The sequence below is a fragment of the Microtus pennsylvanicus genome, chromosome 11 (genome assembly GCF_037038515.1).
Source record: "Microtus pennsylvanicus isolate mMicPen1 chromosome 11, mMicPen1.hap1, whole genome shotgun sequence".
NCBI classification, from domain to species: Eukaryota; Metazoa; Chordata; class Mammalia; order Rodentia; family Cricetidae; genus Microtus; species Microtus pennsylvanicus.
In genome coordinates, this window is record NC_134589.1 from 54,389,034 (window position 1) to 54,409,794 (window position 20,761).

General features: G+C 47.6%; 1 protein-coding gene across 1 annotated transcript in view; it reads right to left on the reverse strand.

Annotated features, from left to right (window-relative positions):
- Window positions 1–1,438: 1,438 nt before the first annotated feature.
- The window catches only part of Myh13 (myosin heavy chain 13), a 54,317-nt gene continuing 34,994 nt past the window's right edge, over window positions 1,439–20,761 (reverse strand). Inside the window, exons 25-41 of the mRNA XM_075992124.1 lie at window positions 19,785–19,930; window positions 19,576–19,666; window positions 18,451–18,840; window positions 16,081–16,207; window positions 15,876–15,994; window positions 13,350–13,546; window positions 12,356–12,539; window positions 10,956–11,121; window positions 9,836–9,960; window positions 8,665–8,973; window positions 8,380–8,583; window positions 6,450–6,575; window positions 5,997–6,167; window positions 3,891–3,995; window positions 3,696–3,791; window positions 1,972–2,106; window positions 1,439–1,539 (exon numbers count right to left, since the gene is read on the reverse strand). Of these exons, the coding sequence (XP_075848239.1) occupies window positions 1,525–1,539; window positions 1,972–2,106; window positions 3,696–3,791; window positions 3,891–3,995; window positions 5,997–6,167; window positions 6,450–6,575; window positions 8,380–8,583; window positions 8,665–8,973; window positions 9,836–9,960; window positions 10,956–11,121; window positions 12,356–12,539; window positions 13,350–13,546; window positions 15,876–15,994; window positions 16,081–16,207; window positions 18,451–18,840; window positions 19,576–19,666; window positions 19,785–19,930 (2,706 nt within the window). The 3' untranslated portion in view covers window positions 1,439–1,524. The remainder of the gene's footprint in view (window positions 1,540–1,971; window positions 2,107–3,695; window positions 3,792–3,890; window positions 3,996–5,996; window positions 6,168–6,449; window positions 6,576–8,379; window positions 8,584–8,664; window positions 8,974–9,835; window positions 9,961–10,955; window positions 11,122–12,355; window positions 12,540–13,349; window positions 13,547–15,875; window positions 15,995–16,080; window positions 16,208–18,450; window positions 18,841–19,575; window positions 19,667–19,784; window positions 19,931–20,761) is intronic.

Below are 20,761 nucleotides of genomic sequence, written 5' to 3' on the forward strand. Positions count from 1 at the left end.
ACTCGCTTCAAACTCACAGAGATCCATCTGCCTCTGCCTCCCCAGTGCTGGAATTAAAAACTTGTGTGTCACCATGTCTGGTCTTCTTCCCCTCTTTGAAGTATTGATTTTTCATCTTTACTGCGGTAAAATTAACAACTAAGAGTTTTATATGCTAATGTGTATGACTTTTTCTTTCACTTGTGAGGGGCTTGAACACAACACCTCACACGTATGCCGACTTGAGTTGCTGTGCACATTGCCACGCCTCCAGAAATTATCCACCATGTACACCGAAGCTTACTTTCTTTTGGTCAATATTTTCTCACTTTCCCCTATTTCTAACCCTTTCCAGTCTCCACTATGCCTCTCTGAGTAATTAATTCCACACACATGTGACATCCCTCAAGTGTAGTCTTTCTGTATCTGACTTATTTAGCACAGTGTCCTGGGAATTCACCCACATTGCCACAACACGGCAGGAATTCCTTTCGCCTAAAGGCTGAAGAATTGTCTGTTGCATATTGAGACATCATTTTTCTATGAGTTTGTGTGGTGTGTGTGTTCATGTGGAGAGCAGATCTTGACATCCTCTTCTACGGTTCTCCTTATTTTTGAGACAGGGCCTTTCATTGAACATGGAGGACAGCGGTTGGCTAGAGGGGAGACTAGCTGGCTAACAAGCCCCAGGGATCCTCCTGTTTCTGCCTTCTCAGCATTGGGGGTGCAGGTGTACACTATCTCTCCTGGGCTTCTGTATGAGTGCTGAATTTGCACTCAGTCCACATGCTTTATAGCAAGCACTTCACCTACTAAGCCATTTCCCCAGCCCTAGCCACCACTGTTTTGGATAGTATGCATCTGAAATGTATTCACCCAGTACAGACATTTAGGGTGTTTTCCATGTCTTGGCTTTTGGGACTAATTCTGTAGCAGACAGCTAAGATTGTCAAGATCCCAATCCTGTTTCTTTTGAAAGTACACGCAGAAGATTACAGGTCACACCACTGCATTGCCTTTGTTGGCGGAGGCACCTTCACACTGTTTTCCATGATGGCAAGCCCACTCACTTTCTCGGCAACAGTGCACAAGGGTTCCCATCTCTCTCTGTCATCTTGCTAGCCTTCACCTTTCTGAAGAGAGCTATTTTTAACAGGTGTCAGGTGTGGGCGGATACAGGGTCTGTGCTTTCAGTTTACCTGGGTTGTGTGCGGTGCTGAAGATAGAAACTAGAGCCCTGCCTATGTCAGGCAAATGCTACCCCTGAGCTACACACCCCAGCCAGGTCTTTACTTGAAAATGTTTATGGAAGCTGGAAGTTTACCTGGGAACTGCCTGGGTTTCCACCTTTTCCACGTACAAACATTTTCCCATTTCTGATTTTCTTGCCATTTACAGCAAAGTAGGTAAGAATCTAAAACTCAACCCCACAATAACAAACACAGCAGAGTCTGGGTTCTGAGGATTCCGGACAGTTTATTTTTCCCACATTCTCTCTTTCCACTTTCCCGGAGGTGGCCCATGGCAACGAGCCTCAGGAGAGCCTCATTCTTCCATCTTCTGTGGGAGAAAAGAAATTGTACACAGGAAATGAGTCAAGCTCCATGGGAGGCACAGCATCCCCTTCAAGGGGAAGAGATGCAAAGTTGGGAATTTCAGAAAATGGCAGGAAGGAATGACCTTGTCTCACTTTGTGTTGACAAAGAAACCAGTTAAACTACTAGGGATCAGGACACGTCACCTCAGAAGCAGGGGTTCACTAGACTGCATCTCTCCCAATAGGGAGAGAAGAAGATGACATGTTTTTACCCTGCACTTTTTGCAAGAGCCTGGTACATAGGAGTCTATGCTAAAAGAGCATTTGTGGGTTTATGGCCAGTGGCAAGGATGAGGACACCAAAAGACATCTCCAGGCTTTTTTTGTTTTTTCTTTTGGTCCTTCGGTATGAATAACCTTTTGGAAAAACACCATCCTCAGGTGTCTGCTCTTACCTGGCCTCCCACATCACGGCTCTTGGCCCTTAGCTTGTTGACTTGCGACTCTGCAATGTCTGCCCTCTCCTCAGCCTCCTCCAGCTCATGCTGGACCCTCCGGCACCTGGACAGCTGTGTGTTGGCTTGCTCCTCCTGCACGGGAAGAAGACAGAGGCTATACAGTTGTGGAACTCCTCTGGGGCTCTGGAGCTCTGGGGAGGTGGAGGAACCAGGAAAATGTGAGCCTTGTATTCACAGAGAGCAGGGAGGGGAGAGGAGTTGAGCTCTCCAGACAACGGTGTCCTGTTCATGATGTGGTGTAATAGCTAGGGGCTCCTTGTGAGCTCATGATGTGGTGTGCTAACTGGGAGCTCCTTGTGAGCTGGGCTCATGATGTGGTGTGCTAACTAGGGGCTCCTTGTGAGCTGAACTCATGATGTGGTGTGTTAACTAGGGGCTTCTTGCAAGCTCTTCTTCTTCTCCAAAGGGCCATCACGTACCCTGAACTCCCTCTCTACAACAGCTCTCCCAAACAACTCTTATACAACCCAGAGATGACCCAGGTCATGACATCGGAAGGTATCAGATCAATGGTCCAAATCCCTTTTGTTTGATGCTTTTGATAATTGCCGTGTAGCTAGGACAGACTATTATATCCCCCAACTCTTAACTGGTTCCAGCATATTTCTTCAAGACTTCTTTCCTCCTGAGCAGGGAAGAAAGAGGGCAAAGGGAGAGGCCATATACCAATCATTTCCTCCTTCAGACATTGGCCTTGGGAGATGCTCTGCAGGCATCCCAAGCCAAGCAAGTGCAGTTAAGGAACTGTTCTAGAGGGCCCTTTACTTCTGAGAGTGAATCACATATTAGCTATAAAATCTGCGAAATCCTTGAAGGCAACACATTTAACCTTATTAGACTGAAATTTTTCTTTTCATTTCGTTTTTAAAGACAGGGTTTCTCTGTGTAGTTCAGGTTAGTCTCAGACTTGCAATCTACCTGCTCCATTTCTGGGGTACTGGAGAGCACAGGCCAGTGTCAACACCCGGCATAATTTATTTTCTACAAAGCAAAGGCTACCTCCCATCTTGGTCCCAACATTTTGCTATTTGTAGCCCTTGGACCCAAAGCCACTGGAAGACATCCTTCAAAGCACTGGTTTTGGCTCATCTGCAGTCTTTCCTGTTGATCTGACCTATTTGATCTGGAGGCAATGAAACAGGGATGGAAAGGAGTATGGGCATGTTGCTATAGAAGTCTGGAGGTGGGGGACCAGGAGAGTAGAGTGTGGTGGGATGACAAGCATTAGGATGAGGTGTTTCAGGGCAGGAGGGCAGGAGGGCAGGAGGGCAGGAGGGCAGGAGGGCAGGAGGGCAGGAGGGCAGAAGGCAGTGCTGGTAGTGGTCTGGTCTGGTTAGGGAGAGCTGGGATGACACAAGGTCATCAGAGTGAACTAAGATGCTCTGGGGTAGATGGAATGAACCAGGGAGAGATGTAGGTTAGGGATGGAGGTGGCTGGGAGGAGCTGGGAAGCTATGAGGGTACAGGAAGTTAGGAGAGGGAGAAGGTCCAACGAACACAGACCAAATGAGCATTAAGGGAGATGTTTCTGCGTGTGACCTGTAGATGCAAAGTCAGGCCTGGGGCTCTCTGAATGATTCCAATCAGGCATTGGTCCCCACTCGGGCTTCATGAGGACACCCCGGTGGGTGACACGGTGCACAGGAGCCTCCAGTACTCACAGCCTCCTCTGCCTGCCTCTTGTAGGACTTCACTTTGGCCTGCAGCTTGTCCACCAAGTCCTGAAGCCGGAGGATGTTCTTGCGGTCCTCCTCAGCCTGCAAAAAAGAACATCCGTAACAGAGACCTCCAGTCCCCGACTCCTTTTGTTGTGGTCTGCCCCACATAGCGGTACTCGAGGGCTTTCAGCTCGCTACCTGGTAAGTCATCTCTTTGACTTTGCGTTCATATTTGTGGGCCCCCTTCAGAGCTTCAGCCCCTCTCTTCTGCTCGGCATCCAGCTCATTTTCCAACTCCCGCACCTGTGTAGGGCGAAGAGCATCAGAAGCGAGGTCAAGGCTACTAGCTTTCTCTAGCAGACTCACATGCTAGTCATCCTAAAGTGACCTTAAGACCTTGCTGTGTTATACAGAGACATCTCCTCCCAGGCCCAGTCCCTGTAGTGGCTTTGTACAGACTATAGCAATATGCATTCTTAGGGTAGAATCAGGCACTGGTGCATAGTGCTTGGCTCCTGGCTCAGGCTTGGCAAAGAGGTCCCTTCCTCTGGCGCTGTGTACTTTGGCAAGGACACCACAGATTGGGAGTCTGCCCTGCTTATCATCACTGATAAAACCTGCTGGACTCTTAATGGATGTCTTGATTCCAACTAGGCAGGCATTAATCATGGGCAGACCAAGCTATGTCCAAGCCCAAGGCCGTTTGATAGATCTAAAGCAAGTGAGTTGCTACCACTGGGCATGGCTGCCAATGGAGATGCCCAACTCACCTCAAAGGTGGGTGGGATGAGACAAAGTATGGAAAAGAGAGTGAAGAATCACCTCAATGCCATACTTTTCTTTTGCCTTTTCTGAAGTCTTGAGGGAAGAAGAAAGCCCCTCAGGTGGCAGATTGTCAACTGTGGTGCCAGTATCCCAATGCCACGACTCTGAGAGATGCAGCTGGGTGTTGGGGTGTCAACCAACCACATGCCCCTCTCCCTGGGGACTCCAACAGCATCAGAAAGAGAGGTCAGCTCATGCTAGGAGACTCATTACATCAACTTTGAAAGCTCCCGGGGGAGAGTGGTAGGAACCATTTGGGCTCTATTGCAAATGGAGTTCCACCATCTTCCATCAGGTCTCACAACAAATCTCCCCACCCCACGCTTGCTCTCCAGGCCTCTGGAAGTTTTCTCGGATGTGTGAAACTGGACAACTGGGATAGGAGGACAGTCAAAGTGGCTGACTGACTGTGCAAGGGGGAGGTGACCGTAGGCTCCTGACTGAGCTAAGAAAAACCACAAGGTATCATGGGACTTGATCCTTTCCTTCTGGAAGGGGTCTATGAGAAGCATGGGGCCATGCTCCTTTTCATTGGAATGGAAGGGAAGAATTTTTTTTATGGGAAGTAAAAAAATAACAGAAAGAAACCAACAACAAAAATTTGCATATTTAAAAGGAACCGTGTGCCTAGCGACCACATGGTTCTGGGGATGCTCAAATAAAGAACAATTGTACTGGAGACTTCCTATTGGGAAAATTCTCTCCTCTTCCTTCCTCCTCCTCATTCCTGCCCACTCTTCCATTTTCTCTCTTTCTGGGACAAAAGAGATATTCTAATAGCCTCCTCCATGCAGCCCTTCTCTGAAATGTCAATTGTGCACGCAGCCCATTTCAAAAATGACTGAAATAATCCAACACAGATCTGAAGGGGAAAATCAGGAGGCTGAGAAAGCAGCATAGACCAGCAAAGGAAATGAACGACTGTGAAGTAGGCTCCGAGAGCAAGTCCAGGACTTCTGGCGCCGGAGAGATAGTGTCTCTGGTGCATGAACTTGGAGGAAGAAGTGTCAATCAAGCTCCTTTGGGGATGGGGAGGGATATACCCTAAAACTGCTACTGCGTATAGAGATTAGGAAAGCTGGAAAGAGAATAATTTGGGAGTAGGACAGAAGGAGAGTATCAAAACCATAGAAACCATGTCCAAGCGTGGAATTTCTTGACCATAGAGCATTTTCCCTATATGTGTATATAATTGTGAATCTACAGGGGTAGCAGGAAGTGAATATTAAAAGATGTCATCTTTGCCAAATGTGTCTGTGCACACTGTTAAACCCAGCACTTGGGAGACAGAGGCAGACAGATCTCTGTGAGTTAGAGGCCAGCCTGGTCTGCACAGTGAGTTCTACACAGCGAGAACCTGCCAGGGAGTGGCGGCGGCACTTTTCCACCACCTAAATCTAAATTTCTGCTTCATGGGTTCTGCCCAAGATGGCTGAAACAAGGCTACTTGGAAAGCCAGTGCCTTCTCAAATCACCCACCCTGGCCTCCAGTTTCTGGATCTGCTTCTTGCCGCCCTTCAGCGCCAGCTGCTCAGCCTCGTCTAGACGGTGCTGCAGGTCCTTCACCGTCTGCTCCAGGTTCTTCTTCATCCGCTCCAGGTGGGCGCTGGTGTCCTGCTCCTTCTTCAGCTCCTCCGCCATCATGGCGGCCTGGGTCAGTGCACAGACCAAATCTGTAGGCTACCCACCCAGCACTACTCAGAGTACACAGACAATGCTGTCATCTTGTACCTCATGCTGAGCCTCCCCTCCCAGTCATTGTGTCCCATTTTGCCTCTCCAATGACCCTCTTTCCTGGCATCTCTCCAGGAAGCCGTCACAGACTGGCTGTGCTCAGAAGAGATGATACCCCCTTGCCGTGCCCCCCCACCCTGGATCTGAAATCCCCCTTTCTCAGCTCCCACTACCAGCTCGGCAGAGGATGATGCTCACATCAGTGATGGCCTTCTTGGCTTTCTCTTCTGCATTTCTGGACTCCTGGATGGAGTTCTCCACCTCCGCCTGGCACTGAGCCAAGTCAGCCTCTAGTTTTTTCTTGGTATTTATCAGGCTCGTGTTCTGCAAGAAAAATTAGATTTTGAGGGTGACGGTTTCCTATGGGCACTTAAAACAATGGGAAGGGAGGGCCGTGGGTGGGGAGGGAAGTGAAACACAGTCATCTTCCACTTCTTATTTTCCACATGAGTGGTCCGCTGGGGACAATATCATTCCTGACTGAACAGAAAGTTCTGGGACAGAGCCAACAGCTGTACATCAGAAAATGGAGTCAATGATAAAGGGGGAATTTCAAACCTTTGAGGATGGATAGGTTTTTCAGCAAAAGGCATTGAAACAAGAACATGATTGATAGACGCATTTATGTAAAATGAAAAATATTTCTACTAATTAAAATATGCCATGCATGGAATTGAAACTGGAACGGAAATGACAAACCAGAACACATCATCTATATATGAAAACACTCCTGTCCATATATAAATAAGATATATTAACAAGAAAAAGGGGCAAGGAGAATAAGTAGTTAAAACACACAAGAAATATGATGGATACCCAACTGGTGATATGTTCTATTTCATCCTTACTAAAACTAATAATAATAATTATTATTATAACAATAATAAACCAATGACATATGCTTCAAAAATAAAGTTTGTGAAGATTGAACAACTAGCGTCTTTTGGAATTTGTAGAGGAGTCCTTGCATGATAATAAATGGGAATAAAAATCAGGAGAGCCTTGTTAAGTGGAAATTACATGTGTTGTATACAAATGTCTTTACTGTTTTGACCCTGAGTTTATTTTCTTCCAGATATAGTGACAATAGTAATCACAGATGAATGAACAATTTTAGTTATGGCAATATTAATTAGTCTTTGTAATAGTAAAGAATTTTATTGGTAACAATGTAAAATAGCCAACCATAGAGGACTGATTGCAGTCATAATATTCAACTTTTGTTGCTGCCTTTTTTTTCTTTTTCTTTTCTTTTTTTTTTTTCTTTTTTTTGCTATTGAAATCCATAGCATTGAAACCTATTTGAAGAGTTAGAAATACGTTTTGGACATATTGTTAAATGGAAGTTAGAAGCTGCAAAATATTGGTCAAATACAAAAGTGTGGTATTTATGTAATTCACAAAGACCCAAGAACGAGAGAACATAACACGTTAACTATTTAATTGATTTATTTTCTATGTGTTTGCTTAGGATTTATATGTTTTAGAGCAAGTATCTTTAAAAATGTTGTAAAATTATATCCAAAGATTTTTAGCTTAAATTATGGACTGAACATTTATTTTCATTTGAAATTCTGAAATTCAGATAAGATTCAAAATCCAAAACATTGAGTAGCAACAGGATAGCATAAATGCAAAATTCTACATCCAACTTCACGCCATGGGCCACAGTCAAATCATCTTCAGGGCGTGATTATAAAGAAAACGAGTTTCAGGCTTAGGCTTGTAGTCAACCCCAGCATCTCTCATTATGTATATGCAAATATTCACACATGCAAATCTTCCCAAACCAGAAACACTTCTGGCTCCAAGTCAATTCCTGTCATGTGTATATTGGATAAAGGTTTTTAAACCTGTATTTCCCCTGTGAATTCTCCCTACTCCCTTGCTCCAATACTACTGCACACAGCCTGCAAGATCTTTCATCTTTATTTCTGATCAAACAGATCTCAGAGCACAAGAATCAAGGCTTTTCTGACTTGGTCTTGACCGCTAGTCTGGGAGAAATGGGAAAACTCCTTGCTGAGGCACCTGGGATGCCATATGCCCCAGGTGGGCGGAGGAGGAAGCACCTGGCAGAGCCACTGCCCTGCTGCCCAGGGTAGACCCGATTGAGGAGACAACATACCTGGGAGTGCAACAGTTGGACACGGTCGCTGGAGTCCAGGAGCTCCTGCTCTGACAGCCGGCGGGTCCGCTCTGTCTGCTCCAGGGCCACCTTCATCTCCTCTAGCTCCTCCTGCAGAAGGCCATTCCTGCGCTCCACGATGGCCAGCTGTTCCTTGAGGTCCTCGTTGCTTCTCAGAGCGTCGTCCAGGTGCAGCTGGGAATCCTTCAAGGGAAACCAGGAGTGAGAGCAGAGCTTCAGGGTGGGCTCTGGGCTCACAGGTCTGCCAAACCAGCCGGAACTCACCTTAAGCTGGCCCTGGACCGTGCGCAAGTGTTTTTGGGTTTCTGCCACCTGACGGTTGGCATGGCTCAGCTGAATCTCCATCTCATTGAGATCGCCCTCCATCTTCTTCTTCAACCTCAGGGAGTCATTGCGGCTGCGGATTTCCGCATCTAACACACTCTGCATGGCCTCCACAGCACGCTGGCTGTTTCTTTTTATTTGTTCAATTTCCTCATCCTTTTCCGTGACCTTGCGGTCAAGCTCAGATTTTACCTGGCTTAATTCTAGCTGGACACGCAAGATCTTGCTCTCCTCGTGTTCCAGGGAACCCTAAGGAGCAATGAGAATTTCATGAGAAGCACTGCATCCTCTCTCTCTCTCTCTCTCTCTCTCTCTCTCTCTCTCTCTCTCTCTCTCTCTCTCTTTTCCTTTTTGTAATAGTGCCATGTATCCCAGGCTAGCCTGCTAGCCTGGAATTTACTATGTAACTTTGGCTGTTCTTAAACTCATGGTCTTCCTGGATGCTGGGATTACAGGTGTGGGCCATTATACCTAGTGGCACCCCCTAAATGAGCATTTTCCTTCAAATTATGATAAATATGGCACAGTGATGCTCCCTTTATACACACGGGAGCAATGCTCTGAGGCTTGAACATTTGATGGGCTCCTGAACAGCCCTAAGAGTAATGGAAGTCAGATTCAAACTTCGTATCTGCGATTAACCATCTCATACCTTGAAATGGGAGCGCATCTCTTGAGCTGGTAAATATTGTCTAAATGGTGTGCTTAATAGTGACTAATATCAGGTACATAATTGTGACTATAATAAAACTGATTATGACACCGGGGGACTCTGGGTCTCTTTGCAGGATTCCTGGTAGCCAAAGATGCTGTAAGCCTCTGTATGAAACAGGCACCAAGGGATTTTGAGGGGGCTCAGGGGATGCTTGGTGATGGGCAGTTTCCTTCTTGAGAGAAAGCTTATTGAGGACATAAAGAACACATTTATTTATTCTCAAAAGGGGACATAGGATAAATAACACCAGGGGATAAAGTGGCTCAGCTCGGGCTTTTCAGATCCAGGGCTGGCTGATTGTTCTTCCCGGTGGGGGATTCCATGTTCCAGGCCCCATGTGGGTGAGTGAGCATTGTTTCTTTCCATTTCCTATCTGATTCCAGACAAGACACTTGCCTCCACCTCTTCTAAGGCAGCCTGGAGCTCGGACTTCTCCTGTTCCACTTGCTTCTTCGTCTTTTCCACTTCCTGGAGGTTCTTGCCCATTTCTGCAATCTGCTCAGTTAAGTCAGAAATCTCTTCTGCAAGAGACAGTCTTGGTTTAGGCTTCCAGTGGGCTCCAGCTCCCAGCCTAGGTGTTTGCCAGGCAAGTGAGGGGACGGCAGTTCATTCGGGGCTTTTACATAGAGATTATGGGACGCTGTTCTGGTGGGTGATAGGCCAGACACAGGAGTGTTGCCTCACCTCAACCCTGTAGAGAATAAATGCTGTGGAACAATCTTTGTACACTGTAAATATGTCTGACTCTCATTGGTTAATAGAGAGTTGACTGGCCTGTACCTGGGAAGGAAGAGATTGGGCAGGAAAGCCAGACTAGGAGGGCGCTAGGAAAGAGAAGGGGAGAGTCTGAGGAGTTGGGAGAGATGTAAAGAGAAGCATGAAGGATCTGTGATGAAACAGAGATAATTCCTTGTGACAGAATGTAGATGACTATAAATGGGTTAATTTGAGCTATAAGAGTTAAATAAACTAGTAACAAGCCTGAGCTATTGACCAAACATCTATAATTAATATTAAGTCTCCGTGTTGGTTATTTGGGAGTTGGGCTGACAGGACAGAAAAGTCTACCTACAAATGAGGGACAACAAGAAGATTCTCTTTGACCCTACATATACAGAACCACCATGGAGGACCAGAAACCTTAGACTCTCAGTCTTCCAGAATGCAGTCAAACTTAGGGAAACATGGATGATGTCTAGTTATAGCAAGTCTGAAGTCATCAAGAGTTTTAGCCACAGGCACAAGGACGTGAGGCCACATGAAGGCTAGAATCCTAAGTCTCTTGTTTTCTAATAGCGATGTACTTAGCAACTCACTGGGTAGCTGCAGTCCTCAAGCTGATTATCAGCTGCGCTTACACCTTTCACAAAGAGGGTTTGAGCCTTGGGAAATACTAGTAACTAGGAGGTTTGATGGATGGGTGTTGTAGATCATAGGGAGGAGGAAGCTGTGGCTGAATGGGACTGGAGTTGGCAGAAGGGCAGCCTGACCCTGCTGTGCTCTGGAGGGAGCTCACCTTGCAGATTTTTATTCTCTCGCTTCAGCGTCTCTAACTGGTCCACCACCTCCTCGTAGGCGTTCCTCATCTTGAAGATTTCAGTACTGAGAGACCTGGACTCTTTCTGGGCAGCTTCCAACTCAGCTTGACTTTCATCCAGTTTTTGCTTCCACTCCGCAAGGACCTATGATGAGGGAGTGGGAAACATGAGAAACAGGGGGACGAGAGAGAGAAAGAGAGAGAGAGAGAGAGAGCATTCAAACAAAGACTGTGAGCAATGCCAAGGCTTCATTCATTTTTCCATCCTTGGGGACCAAAGGAAGAAGGTGGGCTCTACTCTAGACCAGAGACTCCAAAGTCTGATGTCTCTACACCATGCCCTGCTGAGTTCTTAAAATATAGGATAAGTATCACTGAATTGATAGGTAGTTTTTCAGATCTCAAAATATTTCCCTCAGAATTTGGAGTATTTGTATAGACATGAGATACCTTGAAGATGAGACCCAAGCTCCATGCAAGTATGTTTCATATGCTACATTGTGGAGGTAAGGAATTTTTTTTTCTGAGACAGGGTTTCTCTGTAGCTTTGGAGCCTGTCCTGGAACTAGCTCTTGTAGACCAGGCTGGTCTCGAACTCACAGAGATCTGCCTGCCTCTGCCTCCCAAGTGCTGGGATTAAAGGCGTGCGCCACCACCGCCCGGCAGAGGTAAGGAATTTTGTACAGCACTTTCAGCATACTTGTGTGTTTGGGGTGTATATGAGTATATGACTGCCTGTGCATGTACATGACACCTGTGAATGTACAATATGTGTGTGAGTATTTGTGTGTGAACGTAGGTGTACGCATGTCACGATGTGCTTGTGAAGGTCGGAAGACAACCTCAGATATTGGTCTTTTCCTTCCACTTTGAGGGAGACACTGAGTATGCCAGACTAGCTGGCCTGTGCGCTCCTGGGGATTGTCCTGTCTCTGTCTCTCATCTTCCAGTAGGAGTGCTGGGATCACAGATGTGCATGGTTTGTATTCAGCTTGCATGTGGGTTCCGGGCACTTGAACTCAGATTCTCATGCTTGGGTGGCAAGTATATTTACCCACTGAGCCATTTCCCCAGCACAGCATATTCATGTTTTAACTTCCACCTGTCACATGAAGTCAGACATGGAATTTTCTTCCCTTCGTAGCATCATGGTGCTCAAAACTTTCAGACTCGGATGTGGAGGATTAAAGATATTCAGTCTACATGACATGCTCATCAGAATTTGAATTAGCTTTGACTAAAAGTAAATTTCCCTTGAAGGAGCTATTAGAGAAGTAAAGAAAGTTCCCAAAGAATCTTCCAAGTAGAAATCAAGGCGCATGAAATGCATGTGTGAAACCACTGAGACCACCATGCCCTTGAAGCAGCTGGGGAAAGACCTTGTCGAAGTTCCTCTGCTTCTTGTCCAGGGCGGCACAGGCTGTGTTGGCTCGCTCCAGGTCCAGCATTAGGTCATCCACTTCTCCCTGAAGCCTCTGCTTGGTTTTCTCCAAGGAAGCACACTTGGAGTTGGCAGCCTCGGTGTTCTCCTCTGCCTCCTGGAGCCTCTGGGCCAGCTTTTTCCTAGGAGAATCAGATGTTACTTTGTCTCTGCAGAATGGGATATTTTAGCAAGTAACTATCACTTTGAAGGAGAATGGACAGTCTGAAGGAGGCTGACTGAGACCTGACATGTGAGTGGGGAGCCATGGACCACAGAACTAACCGTGGTGCCATCCGACTATGACAAAAGTGCAAAACTCCCATCACCTAGCAACACAGCAGCCCTTCTAACCTTGCAGTACCACATATTCTTTTCGTGGGATGCTGGAATAGGCAAAGCTACTGTGCTGTTGGTCATCGGAAAGCATGGTACAGGCAGCATTGTGTAGGTGCTTACTCCATAGTGACAGTGAGCGGCTGTGTCACGGGGGTACGTGTTTGCTATGCTACACTTCTTGTTTCACTTTTGAAAGAGAAGTTTACATTAAAGTGCCACCCTTTGTCAGGCCGGCAGCAGTTCACACATGTCAGGAATAGTGAGTCTCTTGACTTGAGCAAGAGGCTTTATGGAGTATTGGCTTTCACACCAATTTGGTTTGCGGGCTCAATCTAGAGGATTCTCGTGATGATAAAGTCCCTAATGACACATTTCACAGAACACATCCTCATTGTTGAGCTGTGTGTCTATGTCACCAGAATAATCCCGAAAGGCACAACTAGCCTATAAGGAGTTGCCAATTGAGCAGGAAGGAAAGACAGTCCCTAGAAGAGGGGGACACTCTGAAAGCTTAAGAAACTGCAAAGGAGAGAAAGAGCCCCTCCAGCTGGGGGCCTGCCCTCCTTCTGAGACTTTTCTAGGACCTTCTCTCCCATGGGGAACTTGGGCTATACTTGGCCTCCTCCAGCTCCTCCGTGCGCTGGATGGCGTCCGTCTCATATTTGGTCCTCCACTGGGCCACCTCGCTGTTGGCCTTGGACAGCGCCCTCTGCAGCTCAGCTTTGCCTTCCTGCTCCTCCTCGTACTGTTCCCGCAGCAGGTCACAGTCATGGCGGGAGGACTGCAGAGCGTGGGCCAGCGCGTTCTTGGCCTGGGGATTACAGCGGTAATCAATTACAAAACCACATGGCCTTCTTCCCAGTGAAAGTGTGTTCGTTTAAATAGCTGTTCCAAATTTGAAGCATTTCTATGTTGACTCACAACTTTTGTATTATTAGCATGCCTAATGTTTGATTGTTAAAAATCTCTCCATAATTATATTATATTTACTTCTTAAAGAAAGCATTACACCATAAAAGAGAAAGTCAATAATGTTTAGCCAGCCGTGCATGGTAGCACATATCTATAATCCTGGTACTTAGGAAGCTGAGGCAGGAAGATGGGAATTCAAGGGCTGTCTGAGGTACATGGTGAGTTCTAGGACATCCTGAGCTAAATAGTAAAATCCTCTCTCAACCCCCTCCCAATCGCCAAAACAACCATTAGAAATATATACAATGGACATAAAGCAACAGCATCAACATGTATCTAGACAGTTGCATACTGCGGCTCTGTGCTTAGGGCTTGCCCTCCCTCTGTTTTTTAATAAATTAATAGCAGCCGCTAAAGGGCTATTTCTCACATTGAGACCGTTCCATGGCTGTAATGGCGAGAATTAAAATGGCTGAAAAGAAAACCACCTCCTTACTATGTCCCGCAGTATGATGGGATGCTGTGACCACGAAACAGCGACAGCCATCATCTGGTGTCTCCAGAGACCAGTGTCCCCACACTGGGGACCACTGGTGTGAATTGATGTCCAGAGCCTCCTCCCCTCCCTCATGACCTTCCGAACATGACAAATGTTTACCATTTAGCTTTAACAGTTGCAACAAATCTTTGGGTGCCACCACCAAAGGAAAAAAGTTCTATTGGCAATGATTTCTGCATTTTCATCATTTATAGAAAAGACAAGAGAAGGCAGAACTTTGTTTGAGGAAGGAGTCTCACAGCAGCAGTGAGGGACAAGATGGGGTGGCCTCTGGCCTCCAGTGACCTGCATTGCTTGTTTAGTCTCTGGTTCTCGCCCCGCCTCCCTCGCTCCCTAGTCCACCAAAAGCCTTCCCTCAGAAAAGAAAGATGAGAGATAAATACAGTACTGTTCTTTGCCAAAAATGAAAGATAGAGAATTTCTAAAGATTGCCTTGTAAATCTCTCCCAGATCACGGCACTCGCAACCAGATCAAAGTAAATTCCTTTCATGTGGGTTTTTCAAATGGCCAGACTCCTGTTTTCATGCCCAAAATGCTGGCATCAATAGCACTTACTGTGTGCACTGTTCTGCTGAGGGTTTATTTACTGTCCACAACCACAGTGGGGGAAACATCACTGAGAGCAGTTTATCCATCAGTGGGTAGACTGGATTATATGTGTTATAGACCATATCTAGATACTGAAGTTGGCATTAGGATGATGCTTCTGTTAAAGCACCCAAAGGTTCTCCCTAGGCCATGTAGTCCTTTGGGAGAAAGGGTACTTAAGAACAGATGTTTTAAGCATCTTGGGTGAATTTCTGCATGAGATGGTCTAACTAGTGTGGTAGTGGGAAGGGGCTCTCCTCACTGGAGGGGAAGTTCATTAGGCCACCCTATGGGAGATAGTGGTGTAAAAGAGACAGGGTTTTCTGGTCCTGAGGGAAGAGAGCTAATGCCAAGGTCCTCTATCATTCAGGGACAGGTTATTATGACACTCCACGGCAGAGGGAAGACTCATCCTTGATACTGTACTGCCTCCAGCTCGTCTTCCCTCCAGGCCACCCACCTCCCATCCCCCTCACCTGAGGGTCACAGCTCACCTCCCATCCGCCTCACCTGAGGGTCACAGCCCACCTCCCATCAGCCACACCTGGGGATCACAGCCCACCTCCCATCAGCCACACCCGAGGGTCACAGCCCACCTCCCATCCCCCTCACCTGAGGGTCACAGCCCACCTCCCATCAGCCACACCCGAGGGTCACAGCCCACCTCCCATCCACCTCACCTGAGGGTCGCAGCCCACCTCCCATCCCCCTCACCTTAGGGTCACAGCCCACCTCCCATCAGCCACACCCGAGGATCACAGCCCACCTCCCATCAGCCACACCTGGGGGTCACAGCCCACCTCTCATCAGCCATACCCAAGGATTGCCACCCACCTCCCATCCACCTCACCTGAGGGTCGCAGCCCACCTCCCATCCCCCTCACCTGAGGGTCACAGCCCACCTCCCATCAGCCACACCCGAGGGTCACAGCCCACCTCCCATCAGCCACACCCAGGGGTCACAGCCCACCTCCCATCAGCCACACCCAAGGGTTGCCGCCCACCTCCCGTCAGCCTCATGTGAGGGTTGCAACACTTGGCTTCTCAGGTTCTACCCTGCAACCATTCCATCCACCTTACCTTGGTCTCTTCCTCCAGCTGTCTCTTGAGCTCCTCCAGTTGCTGGGTGAGAGCCTGCTTGCTTTTGGTTAGTTGTGAAACCAGAGACTCCTTCTCTTCTACTTGGTGGCTCAGCTCCCCTGCCGAACAGATGTGGCTCCGCGTAAGCATTGCCGGGTGCCAAGCACCATGTCCCCGCTGGGCCCTGGAGGCAAGCCATCCTCACCGTTCTGGGTCTGCAGCCTTGCCTTCTGCATGTTCAGATCATGGATTAACTGGGTCTGTTGGTCATCCTTGGCTTTGATCTCATTAAACTGGTCTTCCACAGACCGGCACATTCTTTCCATGTTACTCTGGGGAACAAAAAGGCCAGTGGGAATGTGGAAGTGGGTTTCTGGTGTCCAGCATCGGAACCAGATACTTTGATAGTCTGGCTTCTTGTTGGGCCAAATGAAAACACAGAGCATATAAAAGTTGGTTTTAAGAATCATCCTCATTATAGATTTGCTTTATTTTTGTGTGTGATGGCTCTTTAATAAACAATAATGTGGAATGTCAGCTTGGTAGGCATGTATCTGGTGATTAGTAAACCAGTTTCTGTTACGATGCCACTCACGGGAATCCTGGGATCATGCTGGAAGAGAAACAAGTCTATTGCCAGATGCATACTGTTCCCAAGCCCTAGGTTCATGTTTCCGTGCTTCTTTTAATACTACAGTGGTTTCTGGGTTATTGAGATGAGGGTGTCACTATCCCAGCCTCTGGTCCACCTCTGGTTACAAGTTTTGTTCAAAACCCCTGTATATGTTTCAGACTTCACTTCTCTTCCCTCCTCATAAAATATAGACTAAAGTGAGCATATGTTTTCCTTAGATTGGAAGGTGTGAGACGGAAGTGGCAGAAGCAGAACAGAGTAATACAAAGTCATTCCAGAAGCCGGATGCTATGAGGTGAAACTTGGCCCCTGGTGTGGTGGTGTCAAGGGGTGGTGAAGCTTTATAGAAGGTGTGGCCTCGTGAGAGGTAAGGAGGACATTGGGGACATCTCTGAAGGGATTAATGCTTGTTGCCTACAGACTGGATTCCTTAGTGTGAAAACGTGCTGCTGTAAAACTGACTGGCGTCTATGATCCTCTAGCAAATGCTCCTACCTCTGTGCCATCATCTGCTGGGAGGTCCTTACTTGAGCTAAATAGATGCGGTCACATCTTCAGAACTATGGGCTAAACAGAACTCTGTTCTTTATCATGTATTGAACCTCGGGCATTTTACTATAGCAATAGGACATGAACTAAGTTAGGGACCAGAGTTTGAATCCCGGCTCCTCCCCCCCGCCCCAATCAGGCAGCTCACAACCACTTGTAAGCACAGCTCCAGGGAATCCAATGCTTCTACTTGTCTCTGTGGGCACCTGCACACACATGCCCTCCCCCAATAAAATACATGTTAAAGAACAGAATGAAAAAAGAAATCAATACTAGGTGAAACAGATCCTGAAAATAGACAGCAAAGGGGACTGTGGTGGTAGCTCAGGGGTAGGGTTCTTGCCTAGCACATGTAAGGTCCTGTGTTCAACTCATGCAACATACATACTTGCCCATGCACGCATGCACGCACACACACACACAGATGGTAAGATGTTCTTTCCACAGAGTTCATTTTTCTTCCCTGACCTCATTACCAGCTCCTCTTCAGGGACACTGCCTGACCCTCTAGGAATCCCCTTGAGAGGCTCACATCCCCCCTGGGGTCAGTAGTGGTCCTTCTCCCAGCCCAGCCAGTCAAACAGTTCCAAGTACATCTTGGAGCATCCTGATATAAGGGCAGCTCTTAAATTAAGGAGGCCATGATTGCTCTAGGAGGGGAATTTTGTACGAAGTCACAAGGAGGCAGCTTAGCTGTGAAGATGGTTGGGTTTAAGTGTCAGAACCCTCATTAGCATGAGTCCCAGAGAGTATGAAGAGCCCTAGAAAGTTCCATGTAGAGAGGGGAGAAGAGAATGTTGAAACTAAATCTCCATCAGTAGAGAAGTAGGACCTTTGGGGGTGGATGGTAATTAGGTCTTCACCGTCACAGAGGGGAGAAGATGGGTGTACTCACACACACCTTTAATCCCAGCATTCTGAAGTCACAGGCAGGCAGATCTCTGAGTCTGAGGCTAGCCTCATCTATATAGTGTTCCAGGCTATCCAGGGCTGCATGGTTAGACCTTATCTTAAAATTAAGTAGACAAATAAAGAGGTGAGAGCTAACTCCCTTGCTCCTTCTGACATGGGAGGACATGGAGAGAAGGCACTGTCTTAGAAGCAGGGATGAGCCCCAGCCAGACACTGAGTCTACTGTTCGCTTGATCTCAGAGTTTGCAACTCCCAAACTGTAAGCAACACTTCTGTTTATAAAATCACCCAGCCTAAGGCATTTTGCTGCAGTAGCTTCAGGCATTTTGGACATGTGGCTTGAATGAATTTGAGGAGTTGGAAAAGTCAGCAGGCAAGAAGGCTAACAGTCCAGAGCTCACAGTGAGTTTGACGCATCAAACCCCACTTGCTCACAGGGTGGGAAGACATGACTGCCGAGGCCACGAGGGTTAGTCATACCTTGGACTTGGAGACTGTCTCAATGTTGCTGGCCATGTCGTCAATCTCCATCTTCAGCTCGCTCTTCTCCTTCTCCAGCTTCTGCTTGACCCGCTGCAGGTTGTCGATCTGCTCCCCAAGCTCAGCCACGGTATCTGCGTGCTTCTTCCGCAGGGTGGCCGCTGTGGCTTCATGCTGCAGGGTGGCTTCCTCCAGGTCCCTGCGGAGTTTCTGGAACTCAGTTTCTCTCTTCTTGTTCATCTCGATCTGGGCGGAAGTGGCTCCACTGGCTTCTTCCAGCCTCTCGCTGATCTCCTCCAGTTCCCTGGCTAGGTCTGAGCGCTGCTTCTCAATTTTGGCTCTGACTGTGTGCTCGGCTTCGATTTCTTCTTCCAGCTCTTCTGTGCGGGCCTGAAAGGGTCAGTGGAGTTAAAGGTGGCCAGGTAGAGACCAATCTGTTTCAGGAGCGACTAGGTGCTAAAGGAATGGGGATAGGCAGCACCAAGTGGAGGATATGTTATCATTGAGTGGGGGGCAAAGGATCAACGGCAGCTGTTGGGAGACAGCCTAAGTGTCCATCAGTAGGGGAACAATCAGTCAGTTGTGATGAGGGCTTGTCCTGGTGCCAAGCAGCAACGCAATGCTTCAGCAAGTCCGCCATGGAAAGCCCTGCAGAACCTCCTGATGTTTGAAAGAAGTAAATTGCATGCTTAGGATGAAAAGATTTATGTTGAAAACATGAAGAAGTGTAAACAAAATCTCACACACACACCATATCTTTTCTCTGGGTCTTCAACATATCCCTAAACACGTACCAAAAGGATCCCGAATGATCCATATCCACCTGAAACTGGCAGTTTCTTCTCAGGAGACTGAGGGGGGCATGGACTTAGGGACAGTGGTCAGTGCACCTTGACCAGCAACAACTGGCCCTTAGATCATAGACTGATTCTTTCCAAGGAAGTATATCCTTAAATGCCACTTAGAAAAGTCTGAATATTTATTCCAGAAACTACAGAAGAAGGCCCACTGTGGTGGCCTGCTGCTGAGGCGGGGAGGAGAGAGAAAAGAACAGCTCTGCTCAACTAGAAAAGCAGAATGGGGGAGGGCAAGCCGGGCGCTCGCAGGCAAGCTCTGCGCCTTCACCTGCAGCTCTTTAATCTTCTTCTGCTGCTGCAGACTGAGAACTTGTTCGTCATCGATCCGGGTCTGGAGCTGGCTCATTTCAAACTCCTTTCTGCAAGCAGACAGAACAAATGAACGAAACAGCGTGAGACAAAGGCCGCTGAGGGGAGGCGCACTTGGCTTTCTGTCTCAAATGGGGCGGGGGAGGGGACAGAACATGAATCGTCTACTTCTTCAGTTTGTCTTCTATTTGCTGCTTGTCGTTCTCCAGATCCATGATGGACTCCTGGGACATTTTCAAGTCTCCTTCCAGCTTCCTCTTCACTCGCTCCAGGTCAGCCCGCAGTTTCTTCTCCTGCTCTAAACTGCCCTCGAGCTGGGAAGACACAGGTGGAAAGAGAGCCTGGGACATGGCTGAGGAAGCAGGCTGAACCGCGACGGCCAACATTGTTCCACCCATGCCCTGTGACCTCCAGCCCCAGAAGGAAGCCAGCCTTCCGTCCTCCATTTCTCTGTCTCTTTTCTGTATCTTAGGGAGTGAACATCTTGAGGCCCTCCTGGTACCTCTTTTCAGATCATTCCCACTTGGCCTGTCCCAGGCCGCATCTCCCAAAGGACCAAGTGGGCACCTGTGACAGAAGCTATAGAGACCTGTCACTCCTCACCACCACCTACAACACCCAGCCTTGAGGGCAGTCAGCCAGGAACTCTGTGTGAGTGTGTGTGTGTGTGTGTGTGTGTGTGTGTGTGTAGGATTGGGCTCAGGAAAAGAAGGGTGTAGCAGGGAACATACCTACCCTGGCCTCGTTAAAGTAAAGACCTATGGAAAGTCTAACTACAGCAGGGACCAAAACCGGCTAGCATGAAACCTGGCTCTTACATCATGACCAAAAATTTTTGTTGATTTTCCTGGCCATAAATGGAAGCTTTGTTTTGTTTTGTTTTGAGGTGTTACAGGTGGAAGTCAGGGCCCTGTGCATGCTGTACCACTGAGAGACACCCTTGCCTAGAACAAGGCTTTAAACACTGTAGAGTAGAATTGGAAGTCTGTAAACCCAAACTGTCTACAAATGGGTGCTAATGACAGCAGCGGTTTTTGTTTCACTGAAAATGTTATGTTGAGCACTTTCCTGAGACGTCCCCTAAAGTCCAGCTCTTTGTATGTATCCCTAATTTATAAGTGGGACCTGAGGCCTCACAAGGTCAT